Source organism: Poecilia latipinna, unplaced genomic scaffold (genome assembly GCF_001443285.1).
Source record: "Poecilia latipinna isolate Pla-1442-1.1 unplaced genomic scaffold, P_latipinna-1.0 Scaffold37, whole genome shotgun sequence".
Classification (NCBI taxonomy): Eukaryota; Metazoa; Chordata; class Actinopteri; order Cyprinodontiformes; family Poeciliidae; genus Poecilia; species Poecilia latipinna.
Genome location: NW_015112653.1, coordinates 1,257,133 through 1,276,666, shown reverse-complemented (window position 1 = coordinate 1,276,666; position 19,534 = coordinate 1,257,133). Strand labels below are relative to the sequence as shown.

The following is a 19,534-nucleotide window of genomic DNA, read 5'->3' as shown; positions in this document are numbered from 1 at the left end:
GGACACAAAATTTTGAGGGGTAAAGAAAAAGATGCTTTGTTTCAGTTTTTTTTTTTTTTTTTTTTTTTTTGTAAATCTGAGAAATGTGGCATACGTTTGTATATTTAGCCCCCTTTACTATGACACCTCCAATTAAAATCCACTACAAGAAATTGACAGACTGGTCAGGGATAAAAATAAAAAGAAGCTTAAAGTAGGTTTGAGATAGGAAATAGAAAATATTTCCTATCCCATCCTCTTTCCACCCATATTTTAAAGAGGATGGGATAAAAGCAAACCTACAAGGACTCGCCTGTCAGTATAAAGCAAAAGCAATTCCTGCAAGGAAGCCTTAAGAATAAAATGAAACTTTTTGTGGAAATAATACATGCAGTGGGAAACTTAACACTGCACTTCATCCTGAACAAACTATTCCCATTGTGATACATGGTGTTGGTAGCATAATGCTCTGGGAATGTTTCTCAAGAGTTGGTGCGACGTGGCAATTATGAAAGAAAAGAGGAGCAGCTGCAGAGACTTGAGATTGTTGAAACAGTGGTAATGATGATTTCTATCCAGTTTGACTGATTTCACAAAGAAGAACGGGCAAAAATTTAAGATGTTCAAAGCGGGCAGAAACACATCTCCAAAAATTTATAGGAGAGTGTTGCTCTCAGGAGGGCTAGATACTAACACACCACACTTATCAGATTTCATCAGTAAAAAATGTTGAAAACAATTCATTGTTTTGTTGCCATTTTTATAAGAGACTCTGTGTCGGTCTGTTGCATAAAATAGAAAGAAAATACGCCGAGGTTTATGGTGTAAAACAACAAAATGTGGGAAAAGTTTATGAGGTATGAATACTTCGGCAGGGCGCTGCATGCAATCACGAGAGTGTGAAAAATAATTCCAGCGTGTGAAAAATCAGACACATGTGAGCATGAAAAGCACGTAAACTGGAGGATTGGAAGAGGCTGCACGTGAAACTCTCCCTTTGAACTCTGAGTATATAGAAACAGGACAATGTTGGCCTAATCGTGCGCTCTCTTTGAAGTGAGACATCACTATTAGGTGAAAAGGTAAGCATGCTTTTTTAGAAAATAAAAGCTTTTCATCACTTGTGGAGACTGCAGCTTGAGCGATTTCCATAAAATGTGGTTTAAAAAAAAAAAAAAAAAAAAAAAAAACCTTGGTGAAGCAGTTTGGATGCATCTTTAATGAACGTGCACACAGCCCATGAGGTAAATAGCTAAAATTGCAAAAAATAACACCAGCAGTAATGTTACCCACATTAAAGGAGCCCTATCCCACGCACCAGATGTTGTCAGATTTTAATGAGGCTAAAAACAAGACTGAGCTGGATTTGCAGGAAAGTTCCCAAGGAAACACATGTGCTGGGACCTAAAACGCTGGCCGTCCCTCAGCGTCCTGCAGCCTCCAACACCTCTACGGCAACCCGGAGCTTCTGCTCATCGGGTCAGCATTTCATAACATTTGCCTTTTGCAGCACATAATCAGCCATCGGAGGCAATTATGCACACACCTCTGCTCACCTCCTCTCATATGCTAAAGCAGGCAATCAGCCAGGGGAGTTAATTTGGCAGAGAAAAACAGGGGAAAGAAACACCCTCTCTGGCACCATTTGTCACCACAGTCCAACCTTGTTATTCAAACTAGAGAGCCTATTTGAAATTCCTCTCTGTGGTAAAACAGGGCCAAAATAATCAAGGGAGCATGATCACTTAATTGATTCAGTGTACTTTTATGACGCACTACAGGGTGCTGGGGTGACCTATTTCAGACTGCTCTTCGGAGGAACCAACTATCCCAGCGAGAGAGTAATGCACAATGAGGATTTTAATTATTCTGCGATCCTTGGTTAGGACCGGAGGTGAAATGCGTCTGAACTAACTGTGACACCACATTATAACTCTGACAGTATTCTGCTGTACTACGCTTTGAATTCCTGCAGCCTTAAATTTGATGATAAGCCACAAAGACATGAGTTTAATTATGCAGGTTCACATTAAAAAAAAAAAAGACAATTTACAGATCATTAATGTTTGTAAAATTCATTAAATAATGTCTTGGTATGTGTGAGACATCTCTTTAGTAGTCTATTACGCTGTACTTACAATTATGGAGGGGTTTTCATGATTATTCCAATAAAATGTCTCAATTAGTCTCTGTCTAGTTTCAACTAAATTCTTGATATTTATTCAACAAAAGCTGATATTTAACTTTGTTCATTTGGAGAAGTGCAGTGGATCGTTTAAGATTTGTGGTCAGTAAATTAATAAAATAAAAAAGAAAGTTTTATTATTACCCTAAATTATGTGATTTACATGTCTGTTCAACCACAATTCTTTGCTAAGATTATTTTTTACCATATTGCTGCTGTAATTTAAAGTCATTTTAATAAGGTGATGAAAAAAGTCTGGAGACTTATCTGCCAATTTGGAGCAAAGACTCATGCAGCGCTGCCCTTCACACATTACTACACTCCTACTGTCAGCTGACTTGCACTTTTGATTCCCACACAAGAGAAATTCTCATGGAGTCCTAATTTTAAAATGCTACAATATTTCTTATCCTTTAAGTGTGTGTTTATTCATAAGCTGTTAGTTGTGAGTTAATCTAGTGAAGTCTAAGATGGTCTATGCAGATCGGTGCAGACACACTGCGATATGTTTGAGGCTCTTATTCTGAAGTTAGACAGGATGTAGCTGCTGCGTTGACAAAACTAGCAAATAAAGACATCGTGTTGCCTGAGCAACACTTAGCAACAGAAACACTGAAGATGCCTTTGTTTCGTTAAATACGCCGTGTGGACACATTTTAAGAACTCAATATAAAAAGGGACAAGATGCAAACGATTCGTAGGAACAGCGACATAATACCTAGACTGGCTAACCGCTAGCCATGCTAAAGTTAGTTATTTCATTTTTTTAAAAGGAGTCTGGATTGTAATTGATCATTTTTACTTCAACATCTAAAATTCTTACATTAATCAAACCTAAACTGAACAGTTATGCACTTAACCGGGATTCAGTTTAAGGTGTTATTTTAAAAAGTTAATTTAAGAAGTTTTCAGGCTCTCAGTCGGAAAAACAATGAGACAATACCCTGAAATCTGCTTCCTGTCAGGGGAAGCTGGACACATTAAACTAAGATAAAAGTTGCTGCTATTCACTATTTATTAGCATTTTTGATAGTTTGCATCTGTTTTGAACAATGGGATAAACAGTGCTATAAAATGTGCAATTGAGAACATGTTCTTGTTGCATTTAAATGTGAAAACTGGAAACAAATATAATGCCATTGTCGTGAATTGCTGATATTAGTTGGAACTAAAACAAATGAATACCTCTTTTCCAGCTTGAAAACAGAACGTTCTAAAATCAGATGAGATGTTATATTAGCTCTGGATTTCTGGGCAACTTGAATACAACAAAGCTAAACCCGGCTGGATGATTCCACACCACAGACCTTTACAGACTCTGACACTGATCAACGTTTCACACCGATTACAGATTTTTTAACCTTTATTTGTAAAAACAAAAGGATCATTGCAAAAATGCTCCATATGGTATTGTGTATTTATATATGTATTGTTTTGGAAACAGTATGAATTTCATTTTAATTAAAAATAATTGGATTATGTTGCACATTGTAGTTCTACATTTTTTTCCTCCAAACACAGTGAAGCCATGTTATTTCCATTCAATGTTATGATGCTGTGAGAGTCTCATACTAGCTCATGCCCACTTCCTACACTAATATGGGGAATTATTTCTTCTTAAAAGAGATGTAGAAAGCTATGCAAGTTCCCTTTACAAAAATTTGCGGCCGCACAAAACAACAAACAGCACAGTTATGGTTGGCAAATTACAGGGTCACAACCACAAAACTGGTGGAGTCACAACCGACTAACGTCCTAATTTTAACTTGCAGTACGTTTTAACTACTTCCACGCCATTAGACCTTTTAGTTCCCATGGTAAATATAGTTAAATACACATATAGAAATCCTGCAATGTCCTCATGCACCAACCTGCATCCAACCCTCCCAACACTGAACTCTTTGGGCCTCTTTAAACTCACCAGGATTCCTGTAAATCCAACCTAAGTGAAGCCAGTCTCGCTATCAATGCAGAGCTCTAATGTTTTTCCCGCTGAGCATAAGGAGGATGAGATCCTCACTCATACCACCCTACTCTTCCTATTAAGATCAAAATCTCTTCTCAGGCCCTCGGGTGTCAACAAAGGAAGATGCAGTAAATGATATGCAAATTGAAAAGAAAAAAAAAAAAAGCTCCACAAATCAACTCGCCAGCCCTGCATTTCCGACACTTCACATCTTAAAAGGTTTTTTTTCTGTATTTAGGGTGAAATTCAAAGTGAGGTCGAGCTCAGCCTCTGTGAAGCTCCGTTTGGTGATTCTCTGCTCTCAGACAGCACAAAGCCCCTCTAACTAAAGCCAACTCGCAGAGGGAGAACTCGTCGAAAGAGTTCTGGGTTTTGCAGGGATTTGTCTTTGGATCAGTGTGAGACAGGAGACACGAGGTTTGGAAATAGGTAGATGTTTCAATTTCATGTTAACACTGCTTAGGCTGGAGGCTTGCTGCGGGATGAGGGGCTTCTCGTCGGAAATGTGGAAAAGAGCTGGAAAATGTTTGTTAAAGATGTAAACCACATGGTGTAACTGTTTCAGGGAATGGTTTTACTCACACAGAGGAGGATGTATTTTTTTTTTTTCATTTTATTTTTTGTACCTCAGATGTTTGGATTTATTTCTCAAATGTTACATATTCATGAATCTATCAAAAAAAAAAGTAATTAGAATGTAAACGAATAACAAAGACATTATGAGTTAATTTCAGCCATATGTGGCTCTAGTGCGAGTGTTTTATTATTACAACTGATTTTTAACGTCGTACACTCTTCCAACACCACCACACGATGTTTTCCTTCTGTCTATTATGATTAACATGATCATAAAGGAACGTCTGTGAAGTTTCACAGCAATCTGCCACCTGAGCAAAGCTTTGAACATGTGGCAGAATTTTATCTATTAATAAAAAGTAAATCAATTTTATCTTGTTCAGGAAGCAAATAAAGGCAAAGAACAACTTTGCAAGAGTAAATCTCACTATTGTCAAGCTATTTGTTGACACAACCTTTGTAGTAACAGAAAAAAAAAACTCAGTAATGTAGAGCTGTACAGAGAAATCAGCTGGTCGCTGATGGTTAGCTTGACCAGTGACTCCCTGCTCAGATTTATTTTTTGATCCATGAACATGAACAAAAACTGAGCACTAACCGGTCATGCTAGCAACACTTTTCTGAGTAGAAGCGTTTACTGGGGGAAGAAGATTTAAATTAGTGTCAGTATCAGTTTTTAAAATGAAGCTAGATTGAGAACAGAAGACGTAAGAAGAATGTTTTACAGAAAATGTCCTTCATAACATGTGGAAACAACTTCATCCAGGAAGCAAGAGGAGGAGACTTGAAGTAGAAATTGTAAGCTAAATACAGTGAAGATGCTCTGTCAATCTTTCTGAGCCAGTTTTGCCAACTTAGGATGCCTTCACACCAGCCCAGAACTCTAGTTCACTTGCCAAGAAAGTCTGCTTTGTTTTGAGAGGTGTGAAAATGTAGTTGAACTCTGGTGCAGATCAGAAAAGTGAACTCTGGTCTGTCTAAAAACCTGGGTTTCGTTTTGGTTAAAGTGAACTCTGGGGCGGTTCGAATGCATATGTGAATGCAAACAGACTGGAGACCGCTCCAAAAGCAGGAAGTGTACTATAGCGGAGGGCATTCTGGGTAAATACAACCAAAACAGTCCAGCACTAGCTGGAGGAATGGCTTGTAGTGTTTTGCCAAAGACAAAAGAGAAATCCTGCAAGTTGTTATTGTTGTAGACTCCTAAGTGGACCATCTGGGTAAAAACTAAATAAAACTTAAGACGACTAGGAATTATAAAGAAAAAACAAAAAAAGAAAGAAAATAACAGTAAGACACAAAATTATTCATACCCCTGGCACATATGTAAAATATTTTCATTTGACCAGAATTTTTTTTTCTTATAGGAAATGGGGCAGCCATCTACCAATAGAACAAAAGACAATGTACAAGAGCAGTGCATCTGTACAATAATGCCAGAAAAGGTAAGTGAGCTACTCATACAAACTCAGAGCCCTTTGGATTAACAGACCAGAGCACAATGTCTGCACAAGTTGCTTCTCCTGCACCAGTTCTACTTGTTCTTCCCACCAAAGCGCGGCCAACACAGAGCGGTTTTCCTTTGGAGTGTCTGTCTGTCTCTGTGTCTGATGTATCTTTCTTACCGGCTGACACTGACACAGAGCTTCAGCGCTGACTGACGAGGGGCCCGTTGGAAAGGGTGGGAGGGGGTTCAGTCGCGTGCTCTTCCTCAGGGATCGACTCCACGGTTGACAGTAATTTGTAGTACTCATCCTCTCCGTCCAGCACTTTGATTTGACTGTGATGTGTGAGAAGACAGGAGTGAAAAACTTGGATAGAGCGGGCAGTGATGAAGTTTTTCATGATCCGAAGAAAAAGAGGCAATATTTGCAGACGCAGCAGGCGTGTAGTCAGGTGTTTAACTCAAACTGTGTCATTTATAGTGCAAAGTCAGGTCTTTAACAATTAAAATGAACATCCTGACAAAAGCCTAATGTGCACCTCTTCCCCCCCCCCCAACTCTATAGTGATGCAGAGCTTCCTCCCATAAAAAAACAAACAAACAAAAAAAAAGCGTTATTTTCAGCTCTCCATTTACATTGTAAGAAAACAACTCCATTTCTGGATTTTCCGATCCCACAACGGGCCTGCTCTGTTTAGAGTCGCTGTAAGTAGGAAAGCAGTTATTTACCCAAGTTTTCTCGGCTTCCTCTTGCTCCCCTGGTGATCCAGAGTTCTCTGAGGAAAGGGCCAAGAGCACACAGTCAAAAGATGAGCAGAGAGTCATTAATTTTTAATTCAAAGTGATTTTGTGTTGAATGCGAGCAGATGCTGATAATATCAGAAGTCACAGCATAATTTTTTTTCTGATCAAAGGGCTCAAGTGAGTCTGATGAAGCATGCATCTTGCTCGGCTTTGATAAACCACATCAATTATTCACCGTGAAGGCAGACATCCTGACATGAAAGCAACAGATAAAGAGCATAAGCACATGCTCAAGACAAGAGGCAGAGGAGCGTGGGGGTGGGGCTCCAGGGTCTGGCACAGGTAGGTTTAATTGTATTATCATCTGGAACCAAACTCAGACAAAGGCCTTTATCGGCACTTTGAACTCACATTTAGCTGGTTGTAGTACAGGCTGTCTTCAGGGCTGTTGAGCAGCTTGGGCTGCTGGCCACGACGACGAGAAGTCCTCTGCTGCGGCTTCGTCACTGAACCTGAAACAGAGGGAGAAAATGAGGGCAGCCATCCAAGCAGGCTAAACAACAACAACAACAACAACAACAAGAAGCACCGGCACGATACCAACGATGACGACAGCAGCAGTAAGCACAATCTGCCCTCGACTCTTTTAATCTGCGTGACTGAAAAAGCAAGTGAAATGCTTTAAAATTCACTAAAATGCAATCACGTAATTTCATTGATGAGATGACTCAATAACAGCTTAATTTTACAAAGATCCACACGTATAAATCACTCAAAATTATATCTCTCCTAACAGGTGCACAGCAGGATGTGTTGGTGTTTCTCGTGCTGCTGCAGAGGAAGCATTCAGAGGCGAAACTCTGCGGCACAGACCAATCAGAGCAGACTTGTCATAAAAACTAATTCACTAGGTGCCAATTATAAAGCAAACACAAATAATGTTACAAAAGTTGCAACAACTCTGACAAAAATTAATACAGAGGTTTAGTCCCTTAGAAAAGTATTCCTAACTTTATTTATATATATATATAAATTTCTTTTTTTTTTTTTTTACATTTTGTCTCATTATAGTCACAAACTTTGGAGTGTTTTAGGGAATATGACATGCCTATAGTTTATATGCATATATATTCAAATAAAAATCTAAACCAATTGCATGTTTTTGTACTGTCTTTACTCTGATACCCTGAATGAAATCCTAGTTACATTTAGAAGCAACAAAACTGAAATATAGAGTTCAGATGCATATAATTTGAATTCAGTATAAATCCCTCTGTGTTATGAAGGTCATGAATGTTTGTTAGAGAACATTGGCGAACAAAAAGCATCACAAAGAACAAGGAAGGGAAAGCTCCATCTAATCAATCATTACATCAAAATGGAAAGAGCGTGGCAGTCCACATAAACTGACTGTAACTCTGGAGGAGCTGCAGCTCAGGTGGGAAGCTCGGTCAACAAGACGTCTATAGGTCTGATCTACAAATCTGGTCTTTTCTGGAGTCGTGACAGGATTTGTTGAAAGAAAGCCATGAAGATGTTCTCACCAGATGATGCTGCATTTTAATGTTCAGGGCTTCAGTTAAGCTACAGATTGTTTATACCCCTGGTAGATTTAGATTTAAAACCTATTTTCATTTAACCAAGAACTATTTAACTAGAAACTGAGTCTGCATGTCACCCTGAACACACACCATCCTCATCTCCATTACATGATTAAGCCAATAATGCTTTCTATAAAAGCATTTTTTTTATTTAATTGAGCATACTGATAAAAAGTAATCTATTTTTAACACACTCACCATTTCTTTCATTAATGAGGTTAACAATGATGTCCTGTAATTGCAGTGCAAGTCGTTGAATTTAATGAGGCTTGCTGAGAGTTGTCAGGCTTTAATTTTTTAGTCCAGAAGCCAAAGTTTAAATGTACAAATAAAGAGCTGAAAGTCGTACGCAAAATGAGCTTCTGTAATTAACTATTTGCCATAGGGAGCCTTGGTATACACATTTAAACACATGTTCAAAATTCACCCAAAGTGTCGTATGCTGGCCATTGGAGACAAGCAACCGGCATCCTATGTGCTGCACTCATGCTAAAACGGAAATTTAATATGGATAGATGGTTGGATGCACTGATGGATGGACGATTTTGATGATGGCTTTCCACCCTCGCCCAACTTTGATTAAGAAAAAAATCCACAAAATCCGAGACACGAGACAGCATCTATATTTAGTGCCCGATAACGTTTCATCTCCCTTTGGTTTTGGTGGAGACACGACGTTTCTTCATCATCTCCTTCCAACTCACCATGTCTACCTTGACTAAAGCAGCATTTGCTCTTTCCATCTTAACACTACTTTGTGCTCACTTTGAACAGACCTCATCACTTCTCAATCCTGCACATCAAAGAGCAGCGTCCCCCCCCCACCCCTCCAATCTTCCCTCGGCTTTCTTGATGTTATTCAAACCTGCACGAGTTTACTAAAGTCACACTTAGCAAAAGTTCCTGTCAGTTCTGAGATATTGGCTAACTTCTACCGTGAATCTTATCTATCTGTGCCTCGGAGGCGCTAACTGCCCACTGTGTGAATCCTTGTTACCCACGAGTATTTGAGGATACTTAAAGAATTTTCATAAATGCAAGGGGGAATAAAATGCTTTGGGGGTGGAAAGGGGTTTATCCCTCTTAAAAATGCATTGGGGTGCATCAATAGCACCTTCTGTGACTTGCCAAAGTATTCACACACCTCAACTTTTTCACATTTAGTCATGCTACAACCAAAAACTTCTTTAATCTTCTCTAGCAAACTCACCAATTAGCTATATTTATCCACAGGCACAAGCTATACAGGCAACATGAGTAGGTAGATGGTTGCGGTAGATTTTATTTGGTGGCATCTGTATAAAAGGGGCTGAATTCAAAACCATGCATTGTTCCCCTTCTGTTTAGCAATTACATGACACATTGTGGTGGTCTGTCTTATAAAATGCCAATAAGACACATTAATGTTTGTTATTGTAATAAACCACAAATGTGAACATGTCAGAGGGGTGTGAATACCTTTGCAAGACTCTGATTATTTAAATCTAATTTAAAAATAAATCAGTTTTTGATCTTTTTATGATACAATAAGAACTGGTTAAAATAAATGTAAATGTTAATACATGAAATATTATAATAACCATTAAATTCAGGCCCTGACATCTTCATTATGAAACCCAACACCTGGACACGCATCCGTCTCAGGAGCTCAGTGGCTCTCAGCATGTTGTTGAGATAAAATGTTTGTGCAACTAAATATTTCCCAGTCAATAATGTGAATGTTATTGCTGGCAACAGTCAACCCTGCTGTTTACCTCATCATTTTTGCAGTTTTAATGGTCTAATGTTCAGTTCCATATTAGCAGGTCTGAACATGGCTGACCTGGATTTAATGGAGGTCTGGGCGCCTCGAGTCCCTTCATTGCCTCAAAGGTGACCATGCTGATGGAGTTGGTTTTATACTGGCTAATAAATACAAAGTCATTACCCGCCAATGTCGCTGTTACTTAATTTGAGTCATGGTTGTGGTGCAGCAAACCTCCCACAATGAAACAGAGGGCTTCTCTGTTGGAAATGCATCAGACCTACATCTAAGCTTGGAGATTCCTTTTTTTTCTCCAGCTATCATGGCCAACTGGATTTCACGGTGCTTATAGTTCTGAAAATAAAAATAATACAGTGCCAGATCTAATATCTGACCACTGAAATCCAACACCAGTGTCAAACAGAGGACTGAAAAACGAAAGTGACTGTGTACGCGCAACGTCTGGACAAACTGCTGATGGGGGAAGGTTGTAAATACAGACTTATGGTTTTGTTGGGTTAAGCTTCAGTCTGTTTGTTGGTTTATCTTTTATTTTCTTTCTTATTCTTGTTGTTAAACCATCAACTTGACTAGAAGCACAGATGATAGGAGCCTAATGGTGAAATCTGGAATCTTTCCAGGATCTTTAATATATACATTCCCCATTCTAACTAACATTTTACATCAGTTTCTGAAAGACAAATTAGCTTGATGACAACTGATTCTAATTGCTTCTGCGCTTTTTACATGAGCATATTTAAAATGTGCATTTTCTCCAGGTTCTCTGGATAGATTTGCAGCCACTTATGTAGAAAAGTACCTTAATTCATACCACAGCGGAAAAATACTTAAAAAAAAAAAAAAAAAACACCATTAGATGATTTAATAAAAATATGCTCCTCTACTGGATCTCCATCTGCCAATCAGGTCCGAAGTTCAGCCTCACTATTTATCCGCTCTGACCTGCAGCGATTAGAGCGCGCTGCAGATCAGAGGACGGGTCAAGCCTCCCATCTCTCTGCCTCTGTTTGGGAAATCGCTGCCATTTGATCCAGGCCAGCCCCAGAGGAATGCTGCTCCTGCAGATATATTTCAGGCCGGGAGGCTGCCAACAGGCCTCTGGCATCGGAGTCCCGCTTGGACATTGGCAGGCGGAGAAAGGAAGGGGTCAGGCGGTGGCTTGCGTCGGGGGTTTGCTAAATGATGGTGGGTAATATCTGCTGTTTTGGGTGGGAAGGAATAATAGTCAGCTGGGAATACAGAGGCAGAGCATTTCATGCAGTATTGATTTCTCCATATCAAAAGAAAGCCAAGCAGAGTTTGCTCCTCGCAGTGAGAGACTTACATATTCTACATGTTTGCTCCTTGAGATAAAAAAAGGGGCTGAGATTATTTTTGTGATAGGTGCCGCTTTCATTTTCAAAGAGCAGCAGATGAGCTCTGTTACATCTCCAAATACCACTTTGAAATCTCTTGAAAAAACCAGAATGTTTCTCAGAAACAACATAAAAGAGACGCTGAAAGGGGTTTTTTAGTGGAATAAATTAGAGATATATCGATTTACTTCAAATATCACGTGCTGCAATCACCTGACTATTCCCAGACAACCCATTTGGGCTTTGTTTATTCAGATGGAGAGAGCAGAGGCACCAAAAGGCATGGTTTATAAGGAAAAATCATCAGCAAAGGCCTTTGATGTCTAAATGAAGCATGTGCAACCCAGACCCCTCTCTTTACCTCAGCCTCTTCGCACACATGCACAGAAACACGCGCACAAAACCAGACACAAATGCAGACGGCAGTCTGCACAGATATCAGAACCTGAAGAGGATTTCCAGAACTTCTCGAGGAAGGATTTTGTCATTTTGCACGTTGCTCCTAAAGCACCGACTCATGTGCTTTAAATTAGAGGACAAGCTGATCAAATGTAGCAGATATTGCCGAAAGAGGGCACTTCCTGCATCTGTTTTCACTAACGCAAGCAGAGGATGTTGTTACTTACAAGCAATTTTTCACACCGAAATCAATCATCTGGCTTGACAGGGGATTTTTTTTTTCTTTTTTTTGGAACTTGGACTTCAGGAAAAATGTTCTGAACTTTGCTAAAGTGGATCATTTGTCAGATTTTTTAACAGAAGCAATTTATAACTGTGGCACAGAATCTGTGAAATAAAGTAAGTTAGCAGTGAGGAGACATGAACAAGTAAAACAAGCCAAAAACAGTTAATTTATGGAAACTAAGGTCATTTCTTTTTGTCTCCGGACTGGATGAATATCCAGTTATTAACGTTGCAGCTACAAATATGCAAAAAAAAAAAAAAAAACCTAACAGGTTTTTGGTTTGGATAAGGACTTAATATAATGCATTGCAAACAGATGCATAGATGTTTAAGTTTTTCACATTTTGTCACGTTGCAACCACAAGCTCTGGAGTATTTTATTAGGATCTTACATGACAGACCCACACAAAATAGCCATTTCACTGTACAGAAGAAGACACTGAAGGTTTGCATATTCTTCTTTAGTAAATAAAAATCTAAAAAGTGTGCTGGTGTTGTGTAAACCCTCAATCAATCACCCCTTGGTTCAATACTTCTGGAGGTCACATGTTCTCATTCAGAATTGCATATAGCTTCATTCATCTTCTGACCAGCTTCCCAGTCCAAGCTGACAAAAAAAAACAAAAAAAAAAAAAACAAGACATTCCCACAGCGTGATGCTACCACCACCATGTTTCACCCTGGTGACGTGTGTGGAGTTAGTTTTCTGCCACAAGAAGAGTTTTAGACATAGGCAAAGAAAGAAAGAAACAAAAATCACATTTTAGTCTGACTAATAGCTGTGTGTGAACATATTCGTCCACCTGAGCTTTGGATCTCTGCAGCTCTCCCAGATTCCACGGGATACTTGGCTGTGGGACTAACATGTCTCGGCAGGTTTGCGGTTCTGCCATTCTCTTTCCATTTCTGCATGATGGACTTGAACAGTGCTCTCTTGAAGTTTGCAACTGTAACAAAATATGGAAAAGTTCAAGGTTTTTGAATATGTTAGCTAAGCGCCATACACTAAATCATGAGAAAAATTAAAGAGCATCAAGAGCATAATTTCTGCACCTTGCTTTTATGTCTGGGGAGATTATTCTGCTGGAATTGTGATGATGAGTAGTTTGGAAGTACATCCTGTTAACTACTCCCACTGACATTAAGAGGATTACGTAGGTAGCGTCAGACAGAGGCAACTCCTTCCGTTAAGTTGAGTCTTTCCTATCCCCTCCAAATCTCCGCTGCCGCTACGTCGAGCCTGTAATTTGCCTAAAACTCAAGGCATCCGGCAGAGACGCGGCGATACGCGGAGACAGTTAGATGAATCAAAAGGCTGAGAGACAGCAAGAGGGTGGGAGAGTATTTGTCTAGAGAACACGGAGAGGGTGGATCATTTGTCTGACAGATGCGTGTTGATACAGTGATGCTGCTGCCGCCGCCGCTGCTGCTGCTGCTGATTTGGAAGTGGTGGAAGTTTGTGGAGCAGCACCTGGTGGCTGTTACCCTTGTGGGACGACATGTGGGAAGTTGAGGGAGGGAAGGAAAACAAGATGTGGTTTTGAGTGTGACCTCGGTGTGGGTAAAAGCTGCAGCTCTGAAGCGCAGAAAGAGCTCAGGGCGACACACAAAATCAATTCTTATTGACTTGAACCGTGTTATACACAGAGGGGGGGACATAAGAATAACTCTAAAAGTCGAACTTCCGACGTATTCCTCTCCTTCTTTGTTGAACAACCAGGTTAACCACTTTCCAAGGCACAGAAGTAATTGGGCTCTGTGTTGTGGCTCCACTTTATCTGCCTCTCTCTTGACACGAATGTTTACCACAACTATAATCTGCAGAAAGCCTGTTAACATAAGTAGCTCGGCTTTCATAAATCATAAAGTCAGCTCTGACTGATCCTCGGCACCATCCTGTTTACCACGCTGAGCAGCATAAGCAGCACTCTGATCATATCTGCCACTTGCTAGCAGAAAGCTTTCTTTCTCCGCACGCCTCTGTGACTCATTTTCCCAACGTGCTGTGTTAATATTCAGGCGGCTGACAGGTGACGAAGGAAGGCGTCGTCTCATATGTGCGGCTTACATGACAACATGCTGTATGTGTGGCGTTTTTACTGACAAAACACGGGAAATCAAAGGTTAGTGTTGCCTGGAGTACAAACTGCTTTAATGCTGTTTTTCTGCCATAAAATACAGATGAGCATTTATCTAAAAAAAAAAAAAAAAAAAGTGGGAGCGGCTGATTAGCTTGGTGTCAGGTTTAAAAGAAACAAATCTAACCTAGCTTAGTTGGATCACACGGAAACGACCCGACGTCCGTCAGGTCACGCCCCCCCGCCCCCCACTCCCTCAGCCCACTCTGTGTTTTACCATCATGGAGGCGGCTTGCAGAGTGTGTGCGGGTGCACGTGTCTGGAGGGGTGGAGTAATTCGATTTCCACGGCTAATTTTCTGTTTCTCTCCACTGGTGTCCCGAAACAGTGCGGGTCGAGCTGCAGCCCGACGCGATCACCAGAGGCGACAGCAGGATGAGACGCAGGAAGGAGCCCTGCTCTCCAAACATCTGGCAGGGGGCAAGGCTTACCCGACTCGCTCAGAGGCCTCTCAGATCAGCGGGGGATCAAAGTGTGCCCCGGGTGCCTGAGCCACCGTGGCCTCCCTCAACATATTCAAATGGGGTTTCCTGAAGACGCCACAAGCAGACCTCAGAATGTAAACGAGGCGGTAAAAGGGGCGACGGTGAATGCCTCGAAATCTGCGCACCCTTCACGCAAAAAAACAGAGTTAGTTGAAGAAGTCCAGGAGATCTAAATAAATCGGAACAGGCAAAAATGGTTTCCATGCCTTAAATTCGTATTGCTTTATAAGAAAAAGAACGGCAACAGTGGCCGACGTAGTGGAAAACGTTTGGAGGATGACAGTGGGAGAGAAGTATCCCATTAGGTCTGAACTGAAACCTCAAACCCCCCCAAGATAAATCAGGAGGGGTTACAAGATCACAAAATATCAGTCTTTACCACACGGCCTTTGTAACTTGAAGCCTAAAGGAGTTTAGCTTTCAAAGTCTTTTATTAAATGAAGCAATCAATCTTCTTTAATCTGTCTCTTTGAATAAACTTTTTATCCAGAGAAGTTAATTTACTTAAAAAATTGGATTTTGATTGGCATGATTGGAGAGAACATTCTTATTTAGTTTGTGAAGAATTTTAATTTTATTTTGCATTATTTTAGCTTTATTTTAGGAAAAAAAAAACAATATAGCCAATATATACACCCACATAAGTCCTTAATTTGTTTTAGATGTGACCCAGATGTAAATTACTTAATGACCTACAAATGAACAGCAGAAGAGACTCGCATCAAAGCTCTTGGCTGAGGAACATTTGTAGCATAAATATGCTGAACCATTTTTGTTTTTTAGTTTATTTTTTCAAACACCACCCAAAACCCCCCATTTGTTGACCTCTGACCCTTTTAGTAGATACACCAAACTGGTGACCAACTGGTAAGAAACAAACAAACAAAAAAAAAATCTGATTATTTTCAGATAAGTAAATGCACCATACCTTGAGAAGGTCCCAGCAACTCTCTTCACTGCAGAAGTTGCTACTGCATGACAATGTCTCAAACCTAGATTTTTTTCTAACATAAAGTTAGAGAAAGCCCAATAGGTGCAAGAAACTACTTAAACTTGAACTGTGTTTCCTACGGAGGAATAATGGTCGTTCACAGTTTGGCCCAGTTGCAATCAGACATGCCTACTGACTTGTTTCAAAAAATAACCAGTGACAATTTTTCTGGTGTTATTGGAGACTTTTAAAGGCTGATGGGGAAGCATGAGTAATTCTTACTCTTAATAGGCTGCAGGAGGTGCAGGGAGAATTGGATCTGTGAATTCACAAAATATTTGACAGAAAAACACTAATTTGCATTAATAAGGTAGTTTTTACTTATTTTTGTCAACCCTACAGATTTGGCTGCAGATACAACCACATAATAAATGTGTAGACAATGATATAATTTACTGAGATGTTGGCTACTTATTCTGGCTGCTATCATATATTTTCCTTTTATATATCAGATGAGTAAATTCAGTGCAGTTTTCTTTCCCTTGTCACCATGCGATTTGCTCAGAAGGAGGAGTTGTTAAGTTAATGATGCAAAACAATCACAAACGAGCAATAAAAACCTGTTGGTTGTGTGAAGCACCTAACAAAATGTAACTAAATAAAATGAATTGTTGGTCAGATAAGTAAAATGCACCATACCTTGAGAATAGTGCATTCTCAAGGTATGGTGAATGCATCATACCTGGATGCTTTAGGATGTCACTTTGTCACAGAACATAATTAAATGTATAGCACTGTGACGTTGCAATTTACAGTTAGTTGAGCTAATAGTGCTAACTGCTAATGTTTTAAAGGATTAAAAGCCCGTTTTACACCGACTGCCCTCTCACACAGTGTGACATCGCCTCTGCTACTCGTGCAAATAAATGATGACTGCAAAGGGCAGGAAGCCCAGGAGGTTGTTTGAGTGATGCAAATGAAAGTTTTCATGAATGCCTAAAATCTGTATGTCCAGGTTAAAACTTTACAAAAGCTGGACATCGAAAATAAGCCTAAAATATTTCATTAGTGGATGTCTACTAAAATTATTCAGTCACTAGAGCAAGTCATAGAATAGATATGTGGCTTTTTAAGTGTGAAAATAAACATCCTGCACCATCCTCCTAAGTTTCAAATTTAAAAAGGGAAAGAAGAAAAACAAGAGCTGCAATTAAGCTGTTTCTTCAGAAACGTGTGTCTTCTGACAGAAGGCTCCAGGGCCAAAGACACATTTCAGCAAAAAGCCGTGTTTTCTCTCCATAATCACTCTGACTCCATACATTCATCAAACGCCGCCTCCCTGAGCAGCCATGAAGCCTGCAAGCGGGGGTCACCTGTACGCAGCATTACCGAATTAGCCGATATCTAACCCAGACCTGCTGCGGTGCGCTGACACTAATCCTGGGCCCGCTGGAGAGCCCTGTCTGTGTTACATTATCATGTCTAATCCCCGTAATCTCTCAGCTGCACCGCTAAACGCTGTTCCACCTCGGCCCTCTCACTCCGTACCCCTCTAACAGCCTTAATGAAGAGCCGGGCCCTATTACCGAGGCTGCCCATACAGTGGTGGGCTGGGCGAGGGCCGTAATCGGAGGCCCCCTGCGCAGCCACCCACTCAGCCCTTCCAGGCAGCAGGAATTAATGTAATTCATCGCCTGGGGCAAAAAGCAAACCAAACATATGTTCAACAAATCAGGGTTTGTGTATTTTCTTGTCACCGTCACTGTGCAGGTCTATTAGAGTCGCTGATGAGATCCAAAGCGAAGAGCCCGCCACGTGGGAAAATCAAAGCTTTTGAAGTTCTGGTGCCACTTTCAAAGCACTCCTCCCCCCCCAAACCCCTTTCACTTGCCACAAGAAGCTGGTGATGAGCTGACCCTGGTTATTAAAATACCGCAGAAATGATCACTCATAAAAGCAGGTCTCTCTCTTTTTTTTCTGCTGTCAACAAAAATGTCAGTGGGGGGGGTGGGGGGGGAGTTGGATAGGATGAAAAGGTTGAAAGGGCTCCCATATTAAAAATGGCACTTTATCCATTAAAGCGGGATTTCTACTGTCTCTTTGTGTAATTACCTGCACCCACCAGCTCTGCGCGCGGGCTTACCTTGTTTACACTGCACGTCTTGCAGCCTGGCTGTCTCGCTGCAAGGCTTCGTTACACCGTCTTCTCCTCTGCTTTTGTCTCTCTTGATGTCTTTCACTTGTCTGTCTTGGCTGTCAGGGCCAACCTTGAAAGAGGAGGCGTAAACACACCCAGAAGAGCAATGTCAATGAAAGCACCACACGAATACATACAAGTTAAAGCAAGCCTTCTAATGTGTTGTTTTTTTTTTCTTCTTCAAATTAGTCATGTAGATGTTGCATTCATTTATTTACAATTTACAATTTGGCACTCATATAACTGAGACCCATTAATGTGCTTTGCAATGTTAATCAAATGCTAATGCAATTGCATATCCCCCTTTTTACTGGTCCTACCTCCTAGCAAACAAGCAGCACACTGACTTAATTGTGAGGGGGGGAGGAACAGCACAGACTTCCTCTCATATTTAATTTTATCTTTGAATAAAAGAGCTATAGGAAAGTATTAATCTGCTTAACATTTCTAAGTACATCCTCCAAAGGATTTTGCTTTTTTAAATCTTACATATGCTCAGCAGAGTTACTGGCAAAAACTGTACATTTTCCTCATTTCATCCTTTCAACATCAAATGGTGAGCAGCAAAAATTGGATCAGACTTCAAAGCCTGCGATGTGCTCCAAGTCACGGAGTGGCTCTTCTATTTCACATATTGAATCCGAGCAGGATATCAAAGTGCTACCAAAGAACCTCAGGTCTTTACTAAAAAAGGGGTCTAACATCTGTAGAAAGAGGAGCGCAAAGACAAATCACCTCGGGGGAAGAGCGAGCATTTATTCTCAGCCGTGAATTTCCAGCCTTTTGATTCTCCCCGTTCCTGTACCACCCTGTCTTCTCCGCTGAGACGGAGGTTGGAGCAAGAGAACTCTTTTGTCTCAAGGACTCGAAAAATTTCCCAAAGAATAATCTGGGTTAAAGCTGCTTTGTAGACAAGAAGCCTTTTTTTTCTTTTTTTAAAGGGAAACAAAATGCTTATTGATGTTCTGTGACTTACATTTCCTTCATGTAAGTCATCTGGATGAGCCTCTTCTGTCTTTGGGCTGCACCTGTAGAAGTAAACATTTATCAGTTAAAAACAAAATAACAATAGATATTATATAGCTGCACCGGGTGTGGGAGTTAAAAGTTTGTTAGATGATGAATGATTAGAGCATTTAGGCACTTTGCCAAATCATACGGTACATTCTGTACACTGCTATTCTATGCTTTTGCTCAGATGACTAAGTTAAAGTTTAATTTTTTTAATGTAATATTGGTAAAACATTCAATTTTAGTTAGAATTGTCACAAAATGATCATTTTAAGTAAAAAAAAAAACAGTTTCCCAATATTAGCACACAGTTTTGTAGAAATAACACGATCAAACTGATTTTATTCAAAACAGAGAAACAATTTTTGCTGCATCTAAAATAATGCAAAACATTGATTAATATTGTCATAATAATGCTGTCTATATTATATTATCTTACTATTTTGACGTTGAAGTTAAGATTTACACCACAG

General features: G+C 40.1%; 1 protein-coding gene across 5 annotated transcripts in view; it reads right to left on the bottom strand.

The window, feature by feature from the left end:
- The window catches only part of myo3b (myosin IIIB), an 86,065-nt gene that overhangs the window by 6,790 nt on the left and 59,741 nt on the right, over positions 1-19,534 (bottom strand). For all 5 annotated transcript variants that reach the window (XM_015045264.1, XM_015045273.1, XM_015045300.1 and 2 more), the window contains 5 exons: positions 19,027-19,078; positions 17,997-18,120; positions 7,306-7,406; positions 6,880-6,926; positions 6,332-6,486 (listed from right to left, as the gene is read on the bottom strand). In XM_015045264.1, coding sequence (XP_014900750.1) covers positions 6,354-6,486; positions 6,880-6,926; positions 7,306-7,406; positions 17,997-18,120; positions 19,027-19,078 — 457 coding nt within the window. In that variant the 3' untranslated portion in view covers positions 6,332-6,353. The remainder of the gene's footprint in view (positions 1-6,331; positions 6,487-6,879; positions 6,927-7,305; positions 7,407-17,996; positions 18,121-19,026; positions 19,079-19,534) is intronic.